The sequence below is a fragment of the Amblyomma mixtum genome, chromosome 4, assembly GCF_055824585.1.
Source record: "Amblyomma mixtum isolate Tamu chromosome 4, ASM5582458v1, whole genome shotgun sequence".
NCBI classification, from domain to species: domain Eukaryota; kingdom Metazoa; phylum Arthropoda; class Arachnida; order Ixodida; family Ixodidae; genus Amblyomma; species Amblyomma mixtum.
The window spans coordinates 9824223-9848533 of NC_143015.1; the positions used below are offsets into that span (position 1 = coordinate 9824223).

Genomic DNA, 24311 nt, shown 5'->3' on the forward strand with positions numbered 1-24311 from the left:
GCGTAAAGTCAGCGCCTGGCGTCGTTTCGAGATGCCTGTTGAGCCATCTCCGACAGCTGGTTCGTACCTCTTTTGGCGTAAAGATCCTTGAGAGGCCCGCGTATTCCAAGGTCGGTGACAGTGCGTATGCCCTGGCGGTAGAGCTTCCCTCGATTTTCCTACTGCTTCCGTATGAATACGTGACGACTGTAGCCATGCATAATGCTGCAGTCGAGAAGGGCGGTGACAAGTTCAAATCAACTTTATTTTCCCTCTCGTGGAGAAAAGGGGGTTAGGGGTAAAAGCCACATAACTGCAGTTCGTGCACCGATCTTCAGTGTTCTGGACGTGCGTGACTGCGGTGCGAGGAAGAAGTATTGCGAACTGAATTTCTACCGTCGGGGTCGAGGTGCGCCTCAGGGCTTGTACTGGGGCCTCATAAGTTGGCCAGACATGTACAGGCGGACTTGGTTTCGGAGTGCCTTGGCCTTCCTGCGGCAGTCGTTGAGAGTCACGAAGTACTCTCATGGAGTACGGTGAGGCGAAAAATATTCTGACGCAAATAATCCTTCGTGCCACTTCTCTGTCCCTTACCTGGTCGCTGGTGAGAGATGAGGGCCGAAGATTGCTCATTGGTTGGCCTTCCCCCCGTAAGGGTGTGACCAGCGATTCGCCTCGTGCGCTCGGTGAGGATCGTCGTTGTCCAAACCTCGTTATTTGCGTCGAGCACAAGGCGCATGGCGAATCCTTGGGGGAGGTTACGCAGTGCCGAGGGTAACGCGCTCTTGGCCCGGGAACTGCACGCGCACCTTCGCTAAAGCAGCCCGGGCGTGGGGAAAGGTTGCTCGAAGTCCACTTTACGTGGCAGGAAGTGAGTCGGTGCAGCCTGTGGTTCTTTGGGGAGGGTTCACCGACGTCACAGCGGCAGGCGCCATATTGTTGTTTGTGAAGCACTGGGAAAGTCCGCCGCGCCTTGCGGTACCGCTGAAATTGCGGTGCGGACACTGCAGTGGCGCCCGTGACAGTGAGCAGGCTAGGGGGTCTCCCTCGTAGAGCGCCATTTGGTCTCGCAGTATGCGGGTGCGAAGCGCCGTCGTTCTGTGCTGTTTCGTAGGAGGCAAGCCGGGCGCTCGAGGAAGGAGACAGTGGAAGCAGGCAGCGGAGGCATTTTCTTTTCTTCAAATTCAAACGGCGCTGACTGTCCAGACGAATACACAGATAGACATGATAGGACGGGCGCTGTCCAGTCATGTCTATCTGTGTATTCCTCTGAAAAGTTAGCGCTGTTTAAATTTGAACGAAAAGAAAATGCATCACCAACTAGCCCCGCAACGTGCTTCACTAAGCAGCGGAGGCATTGTTCGCGCCGTGCAAGTCAGAGGGGCTACACCCGTGACGAAAGTTACTGCCGTAGGTATAATACAGTGCGACCGCGTGAGGGAAAGAGAGCCGGCACGACGCTGCAGGAAAAAGCGGACTGCCGAGCGTGAGCGACCTCCCCCGGTGAACGCGTCGTCTGCGGCCGCCCGACCTTTGCGCGCTTCGAATCCTCTTTATTCTTTCTCTTTTTCCAGACTGCTCAGTTGTATTTTCTTCCTCGTTCGTAATGCACGCGCGGCTGACGTCGTCGGGCACCTCCGGCCGCTCGTGCGCAGAGCGGGACACTCCGCCACAACTGCCCAGGGCACGGCAATTAACCCTTGTAAAAATGCTCTATAGATAGACTTCTTATTGACTCTATTGACTTCCTATAGATAATGCTTTTTGTCTAGACAAGTTCATAGTCTATAGACTGTCTATAGACAAAACTGTACTAAAAGTGTATGGCCATAAATCTATAGATTGTCGATAGACTGTCTATGACATTTCTATTGCCTATAGACTTTTGTCTATAGACAGTCTACAGACGTTATAGACAGAGCCGCCGCGGTGCCTCAGTGGTTATGGTGCTCGGCTGCTGACCCGAAAGACGCGGGTTCGATCTCGGCCGCGGCGGTTGAATTTCTTTGGAGGAGAGATTCTAGAGGCCCGTGTGCTGTGCGATGTCAGTGCACGTTAAAGAACTCCAGGTGGTCGAAATTTCCGGAGCCCTCCACTACGGCGTCTCTCATAGCCTTAGTCGCTTTGGGACGTTAAACCCCATAAACCAAACCAAACCAAACCAGACGTTATAGACAGAAGTCTATAGACACTCTATAGACTGTCTAAAACTCTTTTTGTAAGGAAACGCGTGGACGTCGGAAGAGGCCGGGCGCTCTGGGGCCATCCACGGAGTCTGGAACCGCGTCGTCCTTGGCTTAGTTTTAGCGAGGGTCCGTGAGGATGTGGGGCCAGTGTCGCAGTTTTTTCCCGCGTGCGGCTCGTTTTAGCGACCGGGGCGTGTCGGGAGGTCCGCCTCAAGCGAAAACATTCGGTTAATCGCTCCCTCGGAATCCTGTTTCAAGCTCGGCAACCGGCGGTCGACAGTGCGTGTGTTTACGTAGAAGCCAAGCTGCAGCTCGCGCGAGCGCAGTCTCAACTTGGGGAAGAAACCTAGTAGACTCCGAAATTGTGTTTTTTAGAAGAACTTGTCTGGCGTCCATTTCTTTTCTGCAGTATTTCGAGGCCAAGCAGGTGGGCTAAAATATTCACAACAGAGGGATACCCTGTAATGCAAAGCAGCTGGCGTGAAGGGATCCAGATTTCTCAGGCAAGAAACTGAAGGAGACCGAAGAGTGGCGCTGCTAAACTATCGCCAAAAGTATATCGATCGGTATATCGGTATAGCCTGTAGTCGATCGCTGCGCTGCTCCTCGCTTTCGGCGCCGGAAATTCCTGCGTCCATTCGGCGTGTGCTGCATGCGTTCGCGCGTGCTGGATAGCCCTCTTTTTCGCCGCAGTTCGTCCGTCTGCGATCACCGATGGGTAAGCCAGAGAGGCATGCCCAGCCCGTGCACGCAACGCTCCACCGGTCAGTCGTCGTCATATTCCATGCATGCTCTGTTGTGTCTGCAGTGAAGCTCCACCTACATTCAGCATCCGCCCTCAGGATTCCTCCGCGACGAAAAAGTAGTCCGCTGCTTAAACGTTTCTCGTCACCTAAAAAAGAAGCTTATCACATAGAGTTTCTTACTATTACCTAGAGGGAAAGCTGGCAGCCCGTCTATGGGAGTTTGCATGGAGGCCCCTCGAGACCACTTCAGCCACCATGGGCGCTGAACGCATCATGGGGCGGTGAGCTACTTGTTGCGGAACTGCAACTTTTGGCCAAAAAATAATAGAAAAATAAAGCTGTTTGATAACTACAAACGTCCTAACATTCAATATCTTGTCTAATGATTGCAACAAACGAGCAGAAAAGCATTTAAGTGCAAAGTTTGCCCAAAATAAGAGACGACTCGCTCTCCTATTGGCCAAGTAGCGAACACTATAAAAACTAATATTTCGTAATTAACAGGCGCACTTTTAAAAGTAAATATGTTTTCAAAAAAAATTTTGTTGCTTAAACACTATGCTCTGTCGTCCATTTTCTTGTCTTTTGTGCTCGTCTTCGTCCGCGCTGTTTATTCAAGATGCTTAACCAACTAGCCCGCCAAAACGTGTTAACGTGTTAACTATAAAAGGGTTTTTAATGGCATTTCGAAAAAGTGAAACCTTTTATTGGCGTCGTGTGCTATTGCTGTTTCTCTACTATGGTTTTTGCACACTGCGTTCGCGCCAAAGTCGTCTGCGCACACACGAACAGCGTTTTTGGAATGAAACATCTTAGTAATGACACTCCGTGTTCCTGAAAAACTACGACTGTCTCGCAACAAGTAGCTGACCGCCCCATGATGCTTTGAGCGTCCATGGTGGCTGAAGTGCTTCGCCGCCAGCTTTCCCTCTAGGTAATAGTAAGAAACTCTATGGCTTATCACGAGAAAAAAAATTATGAGCTCTAGAATTTTGAAACGTGGGTTGTTTGATGTAGCCAATCATCAAAAAAGCAGATTTCGTTCACTGTTGCGATTGGCCAGCGGAGTAATACAATACACCGCGAACCGCGGCCTAGTGTTAGCAACGGCTGTTTTTTTTCTTAAGTTGTATCCTACTGTAGGACGTGTCCCTCTCGATGGACAACAGGAGCCGTTTCTGGTGCAGTGGGCGCCGCCAAGAAGGGCAGGGTCCTGCAATGCGTACTTTACAAAAACTTCTCTCGACAGTCTGTAGAATTTTGGCTGTAAAGTCTGCAGGCTTTCTATGCAAAATTCCTATAGGCTAGCTCAGCTGAGGGCAGCATCCAGCCGAGCCCTGGAATAGGGGCAACCGATCTTTGCGGACAAGGACTCATCTGACCGCATGAAAGCTCTTGAGCTAGTGCTAAATGAAGTTATCCTCTCTTATAGGCTGCTCTACAGACTATAGAAATCTTATACGCAACCTATAGATTTATGGCCGTACGCTATACTTACGCCGTTGTCTATAGACCGTCAATAGACAAAAGAAAACGTCTGTTAGAGAGCAGTGGAGTCTGTAAAAATTCGATAGACACTCAATAAACCATTTTTATAAAGGTGCGCCATAACGAGGGTTTTTTCATAGGGCCTTTCAGGTGTGTTAAGAAAACGCCGCTGAGGACTAATTGAGGTTGATTCGTGGCGATAGAATAACGCGTTCGAATAACGCAACATGCTACTTTCACCCAAGACTGAGATTTTATTATAAGGTAGAGAAAGAGAAAAAAATGAAGTACAGACGGCACACCGTTCCCGTGCCTAGATCGATGCTGAAATTATACATCTTTCGGGGATCTTAAGTGTTAATTACGCTTAATTACATATTTTTGCATCTAATTTGACACAAATCCGACGTTTTTTCGACCATTCTGTGACAGTTTTCACTATGCTGTGATGACTTCCGGTGGATGTGACGTCACAGCGTTCCCGTGGCTATATCGACGTCCGCGCTATTTCGACATTTTTGCCTATAATTAATTAATTAATTACTCTACAGTCATCAAACTTGGCTTCTAGGTTCATTATGTCCTCCTGCATTTGAAGCAACCATTGGTTTTCTCCTATCTTTTTTAGTTTCCGAGATTAAGCGCGTGTGACACGCTTTGTTACCGGACGGACGACAGTGTGAATCATAAAAGGCTTTCGCCCCGCCGCGGTGGCTCAGTGGTTACGCCGCTCGGCTGCTGACCCGAAAGACGCGAGTTCCATCCCGGCCGCGGCGGTCGAATTTCGGTGGAGGCGAGATTCTAGAAGCCCGTGTACTGTGCGATGTCAGTGCACGTTAAAGAACCCCAGGTGGTCGAAGTTGTTCCGGAGCCCTCCACTACGGCGTCCCTCATAGCCTGAGTCGCTTTGAGACGTCAGACTCCAATAAACCAAACCATTAAAGGCTTCCGCCTTAAAAAATCGCGCGGAGCTCGTCGCGTTTGCAGTGACGCCGTGCAGCCATCGGACAGGCTGGCAACGCGTGGCTGTCGCTGGAAGCGCAGTGTCGCCTTTGGCCGCCTCGCCGGAGGAAGTGTCGGGGCCGACCCCGTTGCCCGTGGTGTCGCGTACACTTCCTGGCCCTGGCGCCGCGGAGCGTGGATAATCCGCACCGGGTCGCCCTTGGTCGCCTTCGTCCACGACGGGGCCGCGCCTTGGCCCGTCTGCTGCCGCCACGCGCATTTCCCCGCTCTGCCTGCATGGACCACGGCGCAGGCTTCGCCGCCAGCGAGGAAGCGCTCGTGCTCTGACCCGGTCCACGCTTATCGCTGCATGCGCTTGGATGCAGTTCCGAGTCTGCAGTGAAGCTGTGCCCACACTGTTGTTGTGCTGCTGCGAGGAAACACTGGAAAAGGTGTCATCATCATCGCACTGACCACGACCACTGCAGATCAGAAATTAAGGCCTTTCCCACAGCTCCCCAAGTACTAACCCTGTCGTGTGCATATGCGGCCGCCTTATGCCCGCAAACTTCTTCCTTCAGTATGCAGGAAAGGAATGATCCGGTTGACGCAGTAGAGATTCTGTTGTCATCGTTTGCCCACATTGACGCGACAAAAACACACGCACCTCAATAGACTGTGCGCACTTTCACCCTGTCCATTGTCCGGACAGCGAGTTTCCGTATTAGTGAGGCGTAGATACATTTCGCCTCCATCGAAATCCTAGATGCCCGTGTACTGTGCGGTGTAAGTGCACGTTGAAGAACCCCAGGTGGTCGAAACTTTTGGAGCCCTCCACTACGGCGTCCCTCGTAGCCATAGTCGCTTTGGGAGGTTAAACCCCAATGAACCATCAACCAAACATTGGAGAAGCTTGGTCCCTGCAAGAACTGTCCATAGTTCGAGTCTTCCATATTAACGAGGCCCGTGGGTAATGCCGTGCCTGGGTCCGCGTGCACCACGAGAGACGCGAAGCAGCTGTTGCTAAGCGCCGTGGGGGTGCACCGCTCGCGTGCTCTCCTGCTGCAGTCTCCCAGTGTGAGCTGGATCCAGTGTGCTCCGTGCAGCCGCTAGCACTGCAGAGCGCCGTCGCCATGCCTTCTGGGCCGACCGGCCGATCGATCGCTGTGAGCCGCTTTGCGTCAGTGCTTTGCGCCCGGAGTCGCTCCTTCTCGCCCACTGTCTTCTCTCCCGCCGCGGTGGCTCAGCGGTGAGGGCGCTCGGTTGCGGAGCACCCGGGTTCGAACCCGGCCGCGTTTCGATGGAGGCGAATGTGTATGTGTTCTAGATATCTTCAGGTGGTGGAATTTAAGTCCGGAGACCTCCACTGCGGCACCTTTTCCTCGGTTCCTTGCCCTCACGGCGCGGTTGAGGTGTCCGCCGAGAACTGAGACAGCTACTGCGCCATTTTATTTCACCAAAAACTACTCCCGTTGTAACCCCCCCCCCCCCCCCCCCCCTGCCGTGCTTGGTTGACCTTGGTGCACTTTCCGGTCGATTAAGGCGGAAGCATTAGATGTCTAATCGACACGAGAGCCCGGCGTGGCCTCAGAAGTTGCGGCGTTGTAAAACTGGCGATTCGTCGAAACGGTACGACGTCGTCGAAGGCGGGAAAATACGAAATGTTCACCAGTAATGCTCCCTAATAGTACGAACAGCTGCGCTAACTGCTAAGGAATAGAACTGCAGTGCAGTACTCGCACGTGAGTTAACTTTATTTCGTCTATAGTCGTTTATTCGTCATTTGAGTCACCCTGACTGCAGCGCAAGGAGACACGGCCCCAGACGAGAGGACTAGCGTGCGTCCTGTCGGTGTTGTGCTGCAGTTAAGGACCGTCCTGTCGGGCCCCTCGCGCCGCCCGCGAGCTCGTGCAGAGCATTCCCGTGCTCCTCTGCACGTTTACCTGGAATGGATTCTCCCTGCTCACGTGGGCACCGGCCGTCGTATGCTCCTCCTGGGCCCTGCCACTGCTACGGGGCTCGGAACCCTCAGGTGCCCGTCTCGGATTCCTCGCTGCGCGAGGGATCGGCACCGTCGGCGCGTGTCATGGAAAAATCGCGACGATAATGCCTGCTGCTATCGGCCCCTTGCGGGCGAGAATGTGATGTCACTGCACGGGGGGTTTAAAGTAGGTTGAACTTTCAATTAACTGAGCGAGAATTTCTCTCCGGAACGGACCCGTCTATTTCCACGGGTGTAGGCGGCGCTGAAGTCCGCACCGTCTTGGATGGTCACCCGAAATAGTTTTCTTTCCTGTGCTCCGAAAATTTTCCCGCCGCTTCAGATTCCGGCCAGGATAGGGCCCCGGTGTATGGCGGCCCCTGCTGGCAGGGTTGCGTCCAATCTCGCTCTGTTCAAGCATTTAGAACTGCGCCATGAGGCAACACAGGGGAGGGGTATAGACGGAACGAGCGCTGACTTTTATCTCGTCCTCTTTTGTGCCTGGTGGTCTCATATAGCAGTGGCGGATCCTTGGGGAACTGTTGTGCAGGGGGCGTTATTTGCGCAACGCATTATTAGCACTTGACGCGTGGAAACAATGAGGTTTTCTATGGTTTGGGAGAAATCCCCCTTTCCTGCCCACCTTCCTCGCTCCACCTAATCCGGCACTGTCTCCTGGTGCAGTTGTTATATGTTGAATCGTGCTGAATCGATTGGTCCTGTCATCGCAGCCTTCCGGCATCTCGCCGTAGCTGGAAGTAGGCGCTGTTCTGCGCAGCACCCACCGTGGCCGCCGTCGTAGCGGCGTGTGCGGACAGCGGTGTACAGCGACCGCAGCGGAATGGGAACAGGTCTGCAGTGCAACGTTGACGCGGCGAAGGGCCGGACGGGAGACACAGCTTGTGTGGGGGAACTTGACCTTTGCGCCTTCAAAGGATGCCCGCCGGCTGCGTGCGCAGCGGTCGTATACGCGCTGCAGTTTGGCGACCCAGTGGCACCGAGAGCGTGGTCGTTGGCTGGTTGCTTCGCGTTTACGGAGTCGCGATGAGCGAGACCGCACCAAGCACGCCACTTCACTTGGATCCCTACCACTGCCATGTTGCCGACGGCCCGCTCTATTCTGCGCGTCTTTTGTCTTTCCGCCGACGCGGCCCAAAATAAGGTCGACTGGCATCTGGTCAATGGCGGGGGTCACGGCTGAATCGTGCCCCCCCGAGGACTGCGCAGACGATCGCCGCGCCCCCTGTCGTCGGTGCGTGGGCGCGGCTATGCGGCACCCACGTTGTGCGCCTGCAGGGGCGATTCGGCGCTTGGAAGCCCGCGCGCGGGGGCGATTCCGATGGCTCGCCGAGATCTTTGCGTGCGGGCCGACGATGGAGCGGCCGAGCCGCCGCATCCGGGCCATGCGGGAGGAGGGGGCGGAAACACACACGGCCTCAGAAGCGGGTCACCCTCTTCTGCCAAACTGGTCGAGCCGCATATCGCTCGGCGCCATCGGACGATCGCCGCGCCGCCAATGTTATATAGCGCGCCGATCCGCGTCAGCACACGCGGCTTGTCTGCCGCTCATGCGGGCGTACGCGCCATTGGACGCGTGTCATGCTCTTCTTGGCTTTGCCGTGGAATAGCGAGAGCTACTGCGCCTGCGCGTGACGACCCCTTTGAGGGAGGCCCTTCGAAAAACCTCGCTCTGTACTCGAAACGGAGGAAAACAGCCATCGAGGATAAGTGTCTCGAGCTTCTGCAGGAGCTTCTCGTGGGATATTGTCTCATTTATTTATTTTTACATACTGCAGCCCCTATTGGGGCTATTGCAGGAGTGGGGTTAACAACTTGTAAAAATGGCAATGTACAACACACACACACACAAATATTACACCTAACATGGTTGGATACACAGCGCGAGCAATGTGATAGGCAGTAACTAAAAAAATAGAAGCAATGTACAATGAACACAACACAAAGGAAATATCATGTGGCCCCGAGAGCATGTTGTGCGTTTGCTTCTGCTTGCGCGAATTATATTGTAAGTGACCCTTTCGTCGTGTCTGCCTCTGGCTGCTTCAAAGGGCGTGGCTAGGTTATCCATTCTGAAAGCCTGCGTTCCCTCGCGCTGCAGGCAACCAGGGGATTAGCGCCGCAGTGCACGCTGCCCGCGTTCAGCTAGCGGGATAAGTTCGCCGCGCTCGCTGGAGCAGAAACCCTTACGCTGGTACCGGCAGAACAGTCTCTGCGAAGAAAAGCAGAAATTCAGGGGGCACTTTGGCTCTCTAAAGTGCTGCAAGGCGAAAGCGTTTCCTGGCCACTTTTTTTGTTTACTTTTTTTATTTTTCATATCTTGTTTTATTTTTTTTTGCTCCTTTTCTTAAATTTATCGTTTTTTATTTTTATTTTCACAACTTATTTTTAATGTTTAATTTCCTTTTCTTGACTTTACTCCTTTTATTTTATTTATGAAGCCCATGCATTCACTAGATGCGCCTTTATTCATGCTGGAACCTTGAGCGTTTTAAGCAGTGACGCCGAAAGGCGGACGAATCTACCGACGCGTCTGTCGACACTCCTGCCGACGCGTCTGCTAACGAAAGTATGAGGCATTAAAGGCTTTCGGCTTAATGCGCTATCCAGCAGCGACGAGGTAGCGCAGACAGGAGGCCAGCAGATTTGTGCCATCGCACCACACTCGCTGGATCTTGTGCCGTTTCTTCGTGCAACCTCGCTTTTCGCCCTCTCCTAGTCGCCCGTATTTCGAGAGTGCGCATTTTGTGCCGTGCATGCAACGCGAATATTTGGCGTTCCGCTCAGCTCATATATCGTATATCGGGCGCCAAGCTGCGCCGTTGGCGTTTTCTCCACCTCCGCTGGTGCTGATGGCGGCGGCGGCTGCTTAGCTCAGCCGGCGCGGTTCGGCATCGCTGAGTCGTGATGGATGGCGCGACGATGGGCGATTCCTGGGAGTCGAGCGCGCTCCCCCCCCTCCCTTCCCTCCCCCGGAAACTTTGTGCAACCGCGGCACATAATTAACGGCAGTGTTTTCAAGACCAGAACTGCGGGCACGGAGAAGCGATGGGTGGCGAGTATCGCTCATATCAGCAACACTTAGTATCCGAGGAGGCCACAAAAGGGCATACATGAGTGTAGATCCTCCCCCCTTTTACAGTACTTGCTCTCTCCTATATCTTCGTTCCCAGGATATCTTCTACTCGGTGTCGGTGGTGACGTCCGTCGGGAGGCGTCGCACAGGCTCGACAGCGATGAACGCGTGTATACGCAGCCCCCGCATCGGATCCACCTTCATCGCCATCGTAACAGTGTACCGCTGAACACACACCTCGAAAACGCCTCCCGTGCGCAACATACTGGAGTTCGTGAGGTCATCCTTATCTCGATTGCACTTCGCCCAATCGTCACTGCTGTTGTTCACTTCTTCTACGTCGCCATCGTGTAGCGCGAGCAATTCGTCGTTGACTATATACACGCCCCAAAAATGGCTGCGGACTCCATAAAATGGCCCTTCTCCAGGCTTGGCTGTCAGGCCTGCACCGACTGCCCGAAACGCATTCTCAAAAGCCACAGAGACGGGGACTCGTTTCAGTTGTTTCTTTAATATATTCTCCTCGGGTGCAGTTGAGTTTGCGGGCCGCCGGGCAGCGGGCCATCTCCATATCCCCCCCGGGCGCCGCCGACTTGGTCCTTATCTTAAAGGGACACTGAGGAGAGCTCTATCAATATTTTTTTTATAGCAATATCCGATAGTTCGGCATCTGGTGTCTTTGTTGCCGCTCGGCCGGCAGCGAAAGATGCATTTATTTGGAAGAGATTTGGATTCGAAGTTGAAAAAGTTTTTCCCGCCGCTCTGATTCAAACTCGGGATTCTGCTGTGACGACAGAGTCTAAAGTGACGCGAACATGACGTTGCGCAGACTCCGTGATTGCTGGCAGCTTGCGGTGTGGTCTAGCAGCAGCCGAAATGAAAGCTACCGCCGGCCGCATTGAACGCATCTATCGGCTGCGGTACAGTGTAGCTGCGGCTACCGTCGCTTTGTTTACATACAACGAAGTTCTTACCGAAGTGTTTACCGACAACGAAGTTCTCGCTAAGAACTCCGGCCTGCACTTCAGCGACCTCAGCCCAACAGAGCGTGCTATGCTTTTGAGGGCTGAAGCGGCTGGTGTGGCCGGATACCAAGAATCTCCAAGCGCCGAGGTAGCCGAGGAGCCGGCATTGTCGACAGCAAGTGCGGGAGCAGTCATCGCCGAGCCATCGTCACGGCTGACGAGTCGAGACTGGTACGTGCTGACATATGGGAATTCTATAATAATAGTCCTCGTAGATCGTAGTGCTGCCCAGCGTCTTCGTACGTTCGCTAAGCGAACACGCCGAGCGGTGCGTTTGCTAATATCGAGGCTCGTGCAACATTAGCTAGCCAATAGGCGTTTTCCTCTTCCTTCACCAAAGCATGTAACTGCGATGTGCACGAAAGCGTTTAAAAGCCGGCAGCTGCTATACCGCCTACCGTCACGAGAAATTGTGATAAATCCTCTTATTCATTTACTGGCTGAACGCTATGTAAAATTTGCATTGCTACTGCAGATAAGCGTACACAGTCAGTTTTTTTTTTTTTTTGCGGTTGTTTCAGGTGCAGTTGTGGACACTGCCAAGTTCTCTGTAACTTTGAGGAGCTGGAGTGTGTATGCTGCCGCGAAATGGACCGCGCCGTCGCTGCTCAGCCGGAGGGCTGCATCACGGAGCACCCTGAATTCAGCCTGCTGTGCCTGAACATCGCCGTGCTCCGCGTTGCTTACTTCGAGCTACGCGCACAGCGGGAAGCTATGAGCGACGATATACACAAGTGAAGTTCTGTTCCCGTTTGATGCTGCGTTAGGCTGCACATACCATACAACTTAGCATTCCAGGGCATTCATTCCTGAATGTTCATATTTTACACTAAATCATAGTGTAGTTATATTTTTACGCGTAAGCGTTTCATGCTACATGAACTGCAAAAAAGTTAATTTCCAGTGCACTCCATTGCATATGAATAAGTCTTGCAGCATATTGAGTTTTACAACTATGGGGCTTTATTCATCCTTGGGTGTTATCTATCATGCATACATGTGTGTATTTTCATCACAGTGTATGATTCACTCAGTGCTTTTGTTATTTATTCCCAGAAGGTACCGGTACACAGCGTACCGGCAGTTTGTTCGGTGGCTCTGGCATCGCCTGGGTAAAAAACATCGCCTCGTCTTGCCAGCCTGCGTTGTGGCGAAAATAAGGGCATCATTCCCGACAGACACACCAACAGGGTTTAGATACCCTGAATATTAGGAGGCAAGTACAGACAATTTTTCAGGTTATTGTTGTGTGGGCTATATTCTGTGCTCCTAAAGGTAAGAACAGAGAAACGTGGTTTTCCTTACATCTCAAGAGGGCTTCTTATTGGGTGGCTTGGTAGCTGTTCATTATTACAATTTAAAGGCACCAGAGCAACTACACATCCAACAATGGAAGACAACGGGACAGAGCACGACTCACAGCTACTTTATTTCACGGTAAACACATGCATTTGTATCCTCAGTCATCAATTGCTCAAAGAACATATTTATGCATCAATCATCATCATCATCAGCCCGACTACGTCCACTACTGGACAAAGGCCTCAGCCATAATTCTTCCATTAACCCTGGCTTGTGCCAATTGTGGCCACCCTATCCCTGCAAGCCTCTAAAACTCATCCACCCACCTAACTCTGTGCCGCCCCCTGCTGCACTTGCCTTCTCTTGAAGTCCAGTTCAGTACCCTTTGGGAACAGCGATTACCTTCTCTTCGCATTACGTGCCATGCTCTAGCCTATTTCTTCTTGATTTTGACTAGAATGTCATTAACCCACGTTTCTTCTCTGACCTACTCTGCCCTCTTCCTGTCCCCTAACGTTACACTTATCATTTTCCTTCCCGAAGCTTGCTGTGTTATCCTCATTTTAAGTTGAACCCTCTTCGTTAGCCTCCACATTTCTGCCTCATAGGTGAGTACCAGTAAGATACAGCTGTTGTATACTTTTCTCATGAGGGATATCGGTAAATTGCCATTCGTGATGCGAGACAGCCAAATACGCTCCATTATTATATTATTATTATTATAATTTCTTTTATTATTATACTTATTTCAGTCTTGTGATGCGGATCGGTGGTCACTACATGCCCTAAGCAGACGAATTCCCTTACCACTTCCAGCACCTCACTACCAATTGTAAACTGCTGCTCCCTTGCAAGACTGTTGAACATTACTTTGGTTTTGTGCATGTTAATTTGTAGGTCCACCATTCTTTTCTGCCTGTCTAGCTCGTCAATCATGCTTTGCAGTTCATCTGCTGAGTGACTTAGCAAGGCAATGACATCAGCGAATCGCAGATTACTAACATATAAATACTAGTGGAAACCAGCAAGGCACACGATGAAGAACAAGGACACACAAGCGCTGACTTCCAACTGACGTTTAATGGGTGAAAAATGGGCTTAAATACTGATTACAAACAACAAAAAGAAAGAGATTATCTTTGCTTGTCACTTCTTCAAGAAGCGCAACTCTGCATCTGACAAGGCGATTGAAGGCATGCTGACACAATTATCTTGCAGCCCGGCTATCTCAGCAGCCTATTTGATATTTGGGATCTGGGTACCCTCCGGGCATTGTGACTTCCGTGTGTCAATGCCTTCTGAAGGAAGTAAAACAAGAAGCACGAGCCAGCAAAGGGATCGAAGAACCGCCGTGGAAACGAAGAGTGGTCGTTGTGCCGTATATACACAATGTGTCACATCGCCTCACGCCTCAAGAAGATTGGTCGGCATAGTGAAGTTGACGTCGTCTTTTCGGCCCCTATGAAATTAGGCCCTCTTTGCACACATGTCAACAAGGGAGATGGCGAGCGTCGGTGGTGTAACACGGCACATCAGAACCCCTTCGTCGAATGTGTGGAAGGTGTGATGTACTCCATTTCCCTTTCATGTGGCAAGGTTTACGTCGGCCAGACAGGTTGTTGCCTGAATGAGCAGCTGAAAGAACATCGGTACAGGACCTTCGAGACAGGTACAGGCAATCTGGCGCTGCACCGCCGGAAGTTCGTCATCAAAGACCGAACTACAGGGAAAGAAGAGCAGTGCACTCTGGACTTGACCAGCTGTTCGGTAATCAGTAGCCACGGAGGCGGCTCAAGGAGGCGCTCAAGGAGGATCAAGGATCAAGGAGGCGGCTGAGATAGCCGGGCTGCAAGATAATTGTGTCAATGCGCCTTCAATCGCCTTGCCAGATGCGGAGTTGCTCTTCTTGAAGAAGTGACAAGCAAAGATATTCTCTTTCTTTTTGTTGTTTGTAATCAGTATTTAAGCCCATTTTTCAACCATTAAACGGCAGTTGGAAGTCAGCACTTGTGAGTCCTCGTTCTTCGTCGTGTGTCCTGCTGGTTTGCGCTGGTATTTATATGTTATGCATCACCAACTAGCCCGCACCCTTACCCTACTGAGATTACTAACGTATTCTTCATTAACTCTTATTGCCAACTGTTTCCAATCCAGGCCTCTGAATGGCTCCTGTAAAGAGGTGGTGAATAGCATTGGCGAGATCGTGTCTTCCTGCCTGACACTCTTCCTTAATGAAATTTAATTGCTGATTTTATGTATGACTATGGTGCTATTGTATTCTTACATCTGGCAAGAAATCGCATGACAGCAAAGCATGGCTCAATTTTATTGCTGATTTTATGTATGACTATGGTGCTATTGTATTCTTACATCTGGCAAGAAATCGCATGACAGCAAAGCATGGCTCAGAACAGCATGAAGGGAAAGGTCTGGTGTGCTTTGTAAAATTTCGGCCCTCTTTATTTTATTCATGCTCCCTGAGGTTTGCTCATTCACACAGTGCCCGGTTTATCCTATATAGCAAAAACCGTTCGTGCGGGCGATTTCATATGGTACCGCTATGGTGCACCTTATAAAAGGTCACCCGCGCTTGGTTCCGCAGCCCCTTTTTCTTTTTTCCTTCTTTTTCAAACCAAGAGCAAAGGCCTTTGAGCTCCCTACAGGCTGAAAAGACAAGCGTACCCCATGCTTGCTAGCAAAGTTCTTCAAATTGTGGGCCAACTTGTGCACATACAGCGCCACTGCCAGTCTGACTCCTTCTTGGGGGACACCTGCCCCAACTCACTACTTTTCATTCTCTGCATGAGGCTTTTGGTGACCTCTTTCACAAGTGAATGAGGGAACCCAGCTAAAGCGAGCCTGTCGAATCGGTTTTCAAAGGTCAACTGCATCTTGTGAATGCATGGCTTCGTAAGTGGAGATTCAAGGCAAAGTGAAGGAACTCCTGTTTTTTACTCATTTTCATTGTGAGGAGTCGAATGGCAGATGCCCTTTTCTTTGAACACGCAGGATAACACCTGCACACCCAGTTCGTACAGAATTCAGGGTTCAGGTCTAAAAACATAACTATAAGAACAAAATTGCAAGACAAGCTTACAAGATGAAAATAAATATGAATTGCAAATAATACACATTACTTTACAATACTAACAAATATAGGTTGCCACAGAACGTCAGACAAAAAGCCAAAAAAGATGAAGGAGAAAACAAAAACTACGGTCAATTTACAAGGTAAATTAGTGGTATTTAAAATTCTTCATTTATCATTGAATGATTTATGGTAGTGAAATACGCAAATTATTTGAATAGGTATATCCTTGTACTGTTTCATGGCACGAGATGCTGGAGATGAGTTGAAGGCTTTCCAATCCTTTTTCCCACAGCTACTTCAGGGCAGCAGCCACTTCACGGCTTTGCAAAGCGTGCTTTGTGGGCTTCCACCAGGTCTGCCTTGGATGGCCTGGACGGCACATTTTTTGCATAAGCTGGGCCAACACTTGGTTCAGTATTTTCCATGGCCTCTCTAAAGCTCGGGTACAAAAGACAGAGCTCGATGACCTTCGTGTGTAGGTCCCCTGCGTACCCTGCAATAAACAAAGGCATTGGTCTGATTGACTTTACGTGCTTTTTTTTCCCCACTGTGTGCGGAAACTAGAGACTGAGTAGTTCTGCCATGTAAAGGCTTTGAACAAGCAGCGGTTGCATCCTATGCACTTTTACACACAACCACAAACTACACAAGAATGTAATATGAAAATCACAGTGACTTGCCAAATGTTGGTGCTGTCTTCTGTGGCGTGACGAATGTGGCACCGTGCCTGGCTTTTGCGGTTTTTATGTGCCACATGAGTGTGCCATCGCTTCTCACTGCCTGGTCCCTGTCACCATTTTCATTAAAATGAAGAGCCGCAAGGAGTGTGCTAGGAAGGTAAAGAAATATGACCCGACTTTTAGACATGTTGAAAAACATTTTCCTTTTGCTTTATGTGCTGCACTGCTATGACAAGATGGATATATTCTGCATGTATCCTTATGCACACTCACCGAGCCCTCATGCCTTCATATGTAAATGAGGTTGACTTGGGGGCGAACCCATTCAAAACACTGTGGAACGCCTCCAGGCCATATGTTTGTACTTGTGGTGAGAGCCGCTTAATGTCTTTCAGAAGCAGTGCAGCTTTCACAATGGCTTCCACTTCCTTGTGTGGAAGGGAACCTGGAAAAAAAGCACACACAACATTTTGTGCTCTTATGCAACGGCACAAACACATTCTGCATGTTGTAGTGCAATTTCTGTTGGAATGGCAAGGGGTAACAGTGGTATTATTTTCTGACTACTTTCGGTAGGCGCACAAGATCTCTGCTGATGGACTAGTGTTGTTCTTTTAGAACAACACTAGTCCTGAGAAAGCTGAGTAGAGGTGTTCACTGCACTTACCAACACTGAGCCATGCAGAGCTGCTCAAAGGTCCATGCAGACACCTTGGGTAGAGTTGGTTGTGCCCTTCGTGGATGTTGCTCACATGATTCACAAGACTCTGCCATGCTGCCGCAAGCAGCTCGCCATCCCCACCACAAGCACAAGCACACCAGTATAAGTGATTTACAATCGCTTGTTTCCAGTTTCCTATAGCACTGCAGCCAGATTTTTTTGAAGCGGCGACCAGTTTTTTCGTGATCCCTGAAAAATCATCAAAAATTTCTCTTTACTAGGAGTTTCAGCTGTATTTTTAGCTGCAGGATTCATTCAGTAGGAAGAGCACAATGCTGAAAACTTGCCAAAAAAAAAGATGCTAGAATGAAAAGGAGCTCGTGCTGAATTTGAGTGCATCATGTATACGAGACAGTAAATGTACAGAGCACGTACAGCTTGTCAGTATTCTTCCCATAGCCAGTCACACATTGCTGCCACTGCTGTACGTTTCAGAGCTGTCCAGCCGAAGGAAATGCTCCTCTTTGTCACGAAATGGTAGTGAGTAGGTGGCTTTATGCGCATGGTGCGTGGCGTGTTTGTTTAGGGCTGCTGTAGAATAGTAGTTCATAGCTATTTTGGTGAGGGCAAGAAAAGGAAGTTTGCTGTTGGAAATGCATTGTTAGGCAAATGTTACCTTTCTTCTAACAGCGAAAAAAAGGTGATATTTCCCTATGCCTTCCTTGGTTTCAGAGACTGATGGCTTTTTATCATAAGTCCTAAGGAGCCCCTGATCTTCCCTTTTCTTGTCTCCACTCTGCATCTGTCACTGATGGAGATAGCTGTGCATAGGACAGTCAGTGTCAATATGAAGGTAACTATCATTGCAGCTATACAAAACATTTTTTTTCTAGCATAATGACTAATTTTCTTTTAAAAAAATGGCAGTGAAATATGTGGGGACAAAGGAGCCAGCTATTCTCATCTATTTTGTTTGCTTTTCTCCTAAATATAAGCTGTGGTAGAGCACTTTGTCCCAGTGGGTTCGTCTGGGAGTAATCACTTTCGTATTGATTCCAGCTGTAAATGAACGTTAGTGCTTGGAAACTACGTATTCAGTTTTGTTCACATTATAGATTCACTTAATTCATGCCTAAAAGGCAATAGGAATGCTGAAGTAAATCTAGTATCCAGTAAGGCTTCCGTTGGGATAATTTGTGTTCTGTTGCTCCTAAAAATTTCAAGGCACAAATGAGCAGTTTCAGTATCACAAGAAAAGTATGAGCAATTACAGTAGGTTATTAGTAAATTTCACGTTACATGGCTCTACATCACATATTAACTTGAAGGTGAAAATCTCTCCATACCTTTTGCTACATGCCAAACGTCAAAGTAGTGCACTATTGACTGGCACTGCTGCATATGTTTTTTTATGCCTGGGTGCCTGTCCGTTGTCAACGACTTGATGTGGATTCCTACTTGTGAAAAGAAGGCAAGGCCTCGTATAAGGCCTTCCTTCTCCATGTGGCCACTTGCCTTCACTGCATCTGTCTGAAAAGCATAGGAGTTGATGTGACTGTAAACAGCTGCCATCACTGGGCTAAAGCCGCGAAAAAAAAGGGGGGGAATAATAGAGTTAATGTAATGTTCGTACACTGTATTTGCATTGGTGGCTAAATATTTTTTGACCAACACAGTTCCCACTTCGAGTTACTGATCAATTCGCTCTCGCCCTACCATAAGCTTGCCGTCCCGGTTAGCTCAGTTGGTAGAGCGACTGCTCCGGTGAAGCGGTGGTCCCGGGTTCGAACCCCGGACCAGGACGAATTTCTCTTTAACTGCGAAGTTTCTGAGAAAGCTGTATAGCTTTCCTTTGTAGCCGCATGGCTGCGCTCGGGTGGATGTCAATGAGTAATTACTCCCTTATTACTGCATTTGCATGCATTCTGAAAATATTTTATTTCAAATTCAATTCAGCTTTAATGCTGAGCTCCATAGCACCATCATAAATTCTACTTACTCTTCAGAGCAATGCATTTTGGCACTTACCTCTCCCACTTGCACTTGTTCAGTGTGCACTATTTTTCCCAAGCTGGGGTTCAGAAAGGAATAGGTCAAGAACTTTGCACTGTAGCCAGGTGAGTCGCAGCGTCCGTCACCACACAGTTCCACCTCACTGTCAGCCAGGGATGCCAGCAGTTTCTCTTGGTGCTCTTGCCAGACCTGTGGGAAATGCAATGTTCAGCTTCATTTTAAACTTTGTCCTATTGTTCTCCCTGTGATAGCAGTAGTAGTAAGACACTTTATTTCAGAGCACAGATCAGGTGCTCAGAATGTGCTCTGCCTGCCGCACCAGGCTGAGCTTATTCTCTTCATGAGAAGCCAGCCAGAGGTGGCAGGAGAGAACTGGGCATGAGAGGAGGGCACAGAAAGGAGACTGAAGAGTGACAGGACAGATCAAGATCAGCATGGAGTTTAGGGTAGTTAGGTCAGGAGGCGCCAGAGCGGAAGAAGAACAATGAAGCATTGCTGATGTAATGAGTGATTTTTATGAAAGGCATGGGCCTGGGAACTAGAGAGACAGGAGTGTGGAGTGGGAAGAGCAGTGAGAATTGGATGTAGGACTGGGAGATGGCATTCTTGGGCAAGAGGCCTTCGCCACGGAACAGTGGGCTGGCCTAATGGATCGCTAAAGCTCGGTTGAAAGTCTCTCACGGCTAAACTATGTCAGTTCATTCTCTTCCACATTTTTCAAGTTTTGGCTACCCTGACTTGTGCAGTTTGCTGTGAGGTGATGAACTGTTGCACTCATTGATACTCTACCCAACATCAACTGCAGCATAACCCAACTACCTTTCTGTTTTGTAAAAATTAGTTTGCCACAGCTGGGCACAGGGACTGTTATCAGCAATCTTAAAGAATGTCCCATCTTTGCCAAAAGTAGCAACGCTACGTGTACTGCTCTTTATGATATCAGGAGTCTTACCATCTAGAGGAGGATTGTGGTGTCGTAGCTGCACGCCACACAGGTTATCCTCACAACCAGTGAGAGCTGGTAACAGCAGCTTCAGTGCTTTGACACTAGGTTACTTTTTGGTCAAATGTTTTAGGGGAATCCCCCAAGGTGCGGTAGATTTGTAAGAAGGGAGTAATTACTCATTCGTATCCACCCAAGCACAGCCATACGGATTTTCTTTGCAGCCGCATGGCTGCCCTTGGGTGAATATCAATGAGTAATTCACGGCAGCCTTATTTCTTTTGATAAAGATGTCACACCACAGGGCTAGGAGTGCAGGAGCTTTTGTTCATGTAGGCTTTTTCTGATGGGTTAACCCAGAGCAGTGCACCTTATCCTTTGCTGAACATGCAATGGATTGAAACAGTATTTGTACTGCCAGTGAATGGGATGAAATTAAGTAGTAGACAGTATACAACTTTGACATTGCTTGGAACAACACTAATATCCGAAAGCAGTCATGCATTGTACTGCCATCTGTAAATTCCTGAAGGAAGGTTGGCTGTGGAATTTATGATTTATTAACCTTTCTTTCTGTTGCATATTTTAAATTAGGGGTTGTCTGCAGTGACAGATGGTAGCTTGCACACTCACCATGTTCACCGCAGGGAAGAGGTATGCCTTCTGGTAATCAAAGAACGTGTGTTCGCTGAGTGCCTTGATTTTCATTATCTGCATCAGTCTTAGAGTCTTTGCAGGGCTTGAACCAGAAAAAAGCAAGGCAGTGGCGAGATCAATGTTCCCCTTTGGCTTTCTTCCAACCAGTGGCTGGCTCGACCATGTGTGTATATGCCCATTGGGGCATTTTGTTTGTGCACTGATGCACGTCCCAATGTAGCTCAGCCTCACTTTGCAGGCTCGGTAAAGGCAGGTCAGGCATATTTTCAGTAGTACCATGAGGCAGGTATGGGCAACAATGTAGTAGCTGCTCTCCTCAGTGTCTCCATTATCATCGCTGTCCCTGTAAAACGAGGTCATTTTGTCAAGTCTGAAGTTACGCAATGATGCGCCTTGTTCATCTATTTCTTTAGGCAAAATGGCATAGAATGATTGGTACTTTCAGCATTGACAACTTGCCCGCAGAGCTCAGTTACAGCACTGTATGTAACGTTATTTGGTTGTAAGGTTATTGAGAGCATTTTTTTCTCCTAATGCGACTACTTGGTCGTTACACATATCAATTTATCAGATGTGGTTCGAAAGTCAGGCAGCAGATTGTCTTTTCATTCATAATTTTCCAAGGGCACTTCGAAACTTTGATGAAGAATGAGAGGGAACACACACGGCATTGTGTGTGTGTGTTCCTTCTCGCTCCCTGCCCTGGTTCTGAAGCACTGTTGGAAAATTATGAAGGAACGCCAACTTGCCCATTCTGCCATTTTTCTTGTCTTCTCAGTCAATTTACTGCAGAACACAGAGAGGATTCTAAATGGTATATTCCTTTTCAGGCAGTCTACTGTACTTACTCATCTTCCATTGTCTCATCTAATGTCCATGTTGAGTCATTTGGCTCATACATGTCATCGTCATCACCTCTGACATGTACTGGTGACACTTCAGGTGACGCCAAAGGGCTGGACTCCTGTTGAACATCCAGACGGAGACGTTTCACAGGTGTTGATGTGAACTTTTGATAAGTGGCCTGATCTGTTTGAACGGCCTGTTCTCTTGTCTCCTTGAGCACAGTGTTCACCTGAACCGCTGAAACACAAAAAAAAATAATTCAGAACTACACTGCTGCAGGTACCTAATATCTCTATAGCAGATGGCTCATAAATTGGTGTGGTAGTTAACACTGCTGCAAGATATTGGACTAGCAGTACATATTAACATAACCATTTAATTTTATTACTTCAAAATTATTTTTCTGCCTAAGCACCTGCAATAACAGAAGGCCAACTCCCACTCACAGATATACCAGTAATTAAATTAGTGCAGGACAATAAATTACAGCATTTTACACACCTTTTTATTTCACTTTTTAATTCAGTAATTTAATGTGATGCATTGCCTGGAGGCAGTAATGTCACACCAAAATAATTAAGTAATTTTGAATTTACTTCTTTTAAAGCGCTGCTCCTGTTTGTGCCGGCAAAGGAGGGCAAAGTTTTCTATGCTCACTTTGAAACTGGTCAGATGTTTTAGGGGAATCTCCCAAGGTGGGGTAGATTTGTAATGAAGGAGCAATTACTCAACTGCATCCACCCAAGTACAGCCATATGGCTACAAAGCTGTAATTGCTCCCTTAATTGCAAATTTTAATTGCAGTTGTAATTGCAAATGAGTAATTGCTTCCTTACCACTTTGAAACTCCGTTGCACCCTGCGGTATTATGATTTAAGACACTGAAATCTTTATGGGAGCTTTCACAGGACAGTGCACTGTCGGGGTTAAAAGTAACAAACCCCCGTCCTCTGCACCGGTTTTGGCACCAGGAATGCATCAGCAGGTGGAGGCGGCACGGAATGCGGGGCGATTCGGAACTTGGAGGTGGGGTCAGTTACTTTAGCCCCCGATTTTACTTCTGTGTGTGAAAAAAATTCTTAAATTTAAGTAACTGCATTACTTTTGTGTGAAGTAATTGCAGTTTCATTACTTTTTGTGAACAGTAACTGGTAATAAACTCGTATTTGCGTGGTCTCGGGGGGAGTAGTTATTAATATATTTAATTACCTTAACGAGAACAGAAAACTGGGCAAGTTGGAATGGATTCATCTTAAAGCAGCGCAATACACAGGACGAGTGAAAGAAACAAGAGACGACACGAATTACCTTCCAGCTTTGCCATCTATGCCTACACATGTCCATGTACACATCCAGTTACCCTGCTTTACCTCTACCACCCAGCCTCAACTTTTGATCAGGCCTGTTGTTGAAATACAGAAACAGATCTGCTAGGTGCATAGGTGGTGTAGTATAGGTATGAATGCAACACAAGAGGCACACAACTGTATATTCTATACTTGTAATAATCAAAACAAAGTTCTAAACATTTTAGTTTTCACAGTAAAAGCCAGCATACATCCAGTGACATGCTTCAGCTCACCTGCATTTCGGCCAGGCAAACGAACCTGCACACCTATGTCGTGCATGATGCCACGACTTGATGCTTGTACAGGTGTTCCCTGTGGAGCTTCTGTCTCCATTCCTGTTTTTCTGGCAGCAATTGGGGAGGCCTGAGATAGTTAAATAATAGTCTGTGATTTGGTTCTTTAGCTGCATTTCTGGCATATGCAATTTTCAGATGCAGAATATACGACTTGCAAAATGCAAGTGGATGCTTACTTCGGCAGGTTCTTTGGAAAGTATACTGATGTCGTCATCACTTTTGTCAATGTAAGCCTGGAAACCACAAGAGGCTTGATGTAAAAATGCAGTATACTGTGCATTATGATAAGCTGACACACTGTTTAACAAGCACACATAGATAGTGATGCGTGGTACAGCTTACCTCTTCATGTTCCCCAGAAGACTTGCCAGCTCCATCATCTATTGTCACCTTAATGTTGGCCTGGAATCCAGAGCAGCCCAGATGTAAAAACACAGTAAAGTGTGCATTGTATACCAGGTTAGCACACAGCTTCACAAGAACACATGGATGTCACTGTCTGGTACAGCTTACCTCCTGTCCTTCGAAAGATGTTCCAGCTCTTTCATCTGCTGTTGTGTCAACGTTGGCCTGAAAGTGAAATGAGCTCAGTTTTAAAAACACATTAAACTGTGTGTGTCATTACAGATTTTATGAATGACAGGAACACTTCTACAGCCAAATTATTCTCTAGGTCAATCAACATAGATAAAAGGCAAGGAGCGTGAGGCTTGTTCAAGGTGCAGACAAATTTTATAAGAGGCGAACTAAGCTTACAAGCCTGCTGACACCATCTGATTTCGCTGATAATGCAGTTGGTTCGGCAATCATGGCCAGAAATTTTAATTAAACTTGCCACCTCCACTCCTCACTGTGAGCCTTCGGGACCACAGAGAGGAGTCTTAATTCAGGCATAATTTTATCAAAGTGCGCATCGTGAAAAATGCTATATGAATGAAACAAATAGTACATACAGCAGCTATAGGAAAGCCAGCCGATAATCAAGTCATCGGAGTGCTGGTGTTTTACGCTCGTTATTTTGCTTTCGGGCAT

At 48.5% G+C, this 24311-nt stretch overlaps 3 protein-coding genes across 5 annotated transcripts in view; 2 read left to right on the forward strand and 1 right to left on the reverse strand.

The window, feature by feature from the left end:
• Positions 1 to 24311, forward strand: part of LOC149345658 (uncharacterized) — a 192081-nt gene that overhangs the window by 19015 nt on the left and 148755 nt on the right. The window lies entirely within an intron of this gene.
• Positions 11413 to 16358, forward strand: LOC149345659 (uncharacterized). The gene is made up of 4 exons (XM_089586167.1): positions 11413 to 11612; positions 11963 to 12175; positions 12498 to 12657; positions 16127 to 16358. The coding sequence occupies exons 1-3, from the start codon at positions 11470 to 11472 to the stop codon at positions 12652 to 12654; spliced, it is 513 nt and encodes a 170-aa protein (XP_089442293.1). The 5' UTR covers positions 11413 to 11469; the 3' UTR covers positions 12655 to 12657; positions 16127 to 16358.
• LOC149345660 (uncharacterized) lies at positions 15916 to 23342 on the reverse strand. Of its 2 annotated transcripts, XM_089586163.1 has the most exons (9): positions 23217 to 23342; positions 21637 to 21871; positions 20765 to 21131; positions 19204 to 19377; positions 18522 to 18705; positions 17182 to 17424; positions 16788 to 16959; positions 16515 to 16663; positions 15916 to 16327 (listed from the first exon to the last, which is right to left on the reverse strand). In XM_089586163.1, the coding sequence occupies exons 1-9, from the start codon at positions 23314 to 23316 to the stop codon at positions 16149 to 16151; spliced, it is 1803 nt and encodes a 600-aa protein (XP_089442289.1). In that variant the 5' UTR covers positions 23317 to 23342; the 3' UTR covers positions 15916 to 16148. The 2 variants fall into 2 exon arrangements, with proteins under 2 accessions (XP_089442289.1, XP_089442290.1); XM_089586164.1 differs by lacking the exon at positions 15916 to 16327 and having other exon boundaries at positions 16526 to 16959.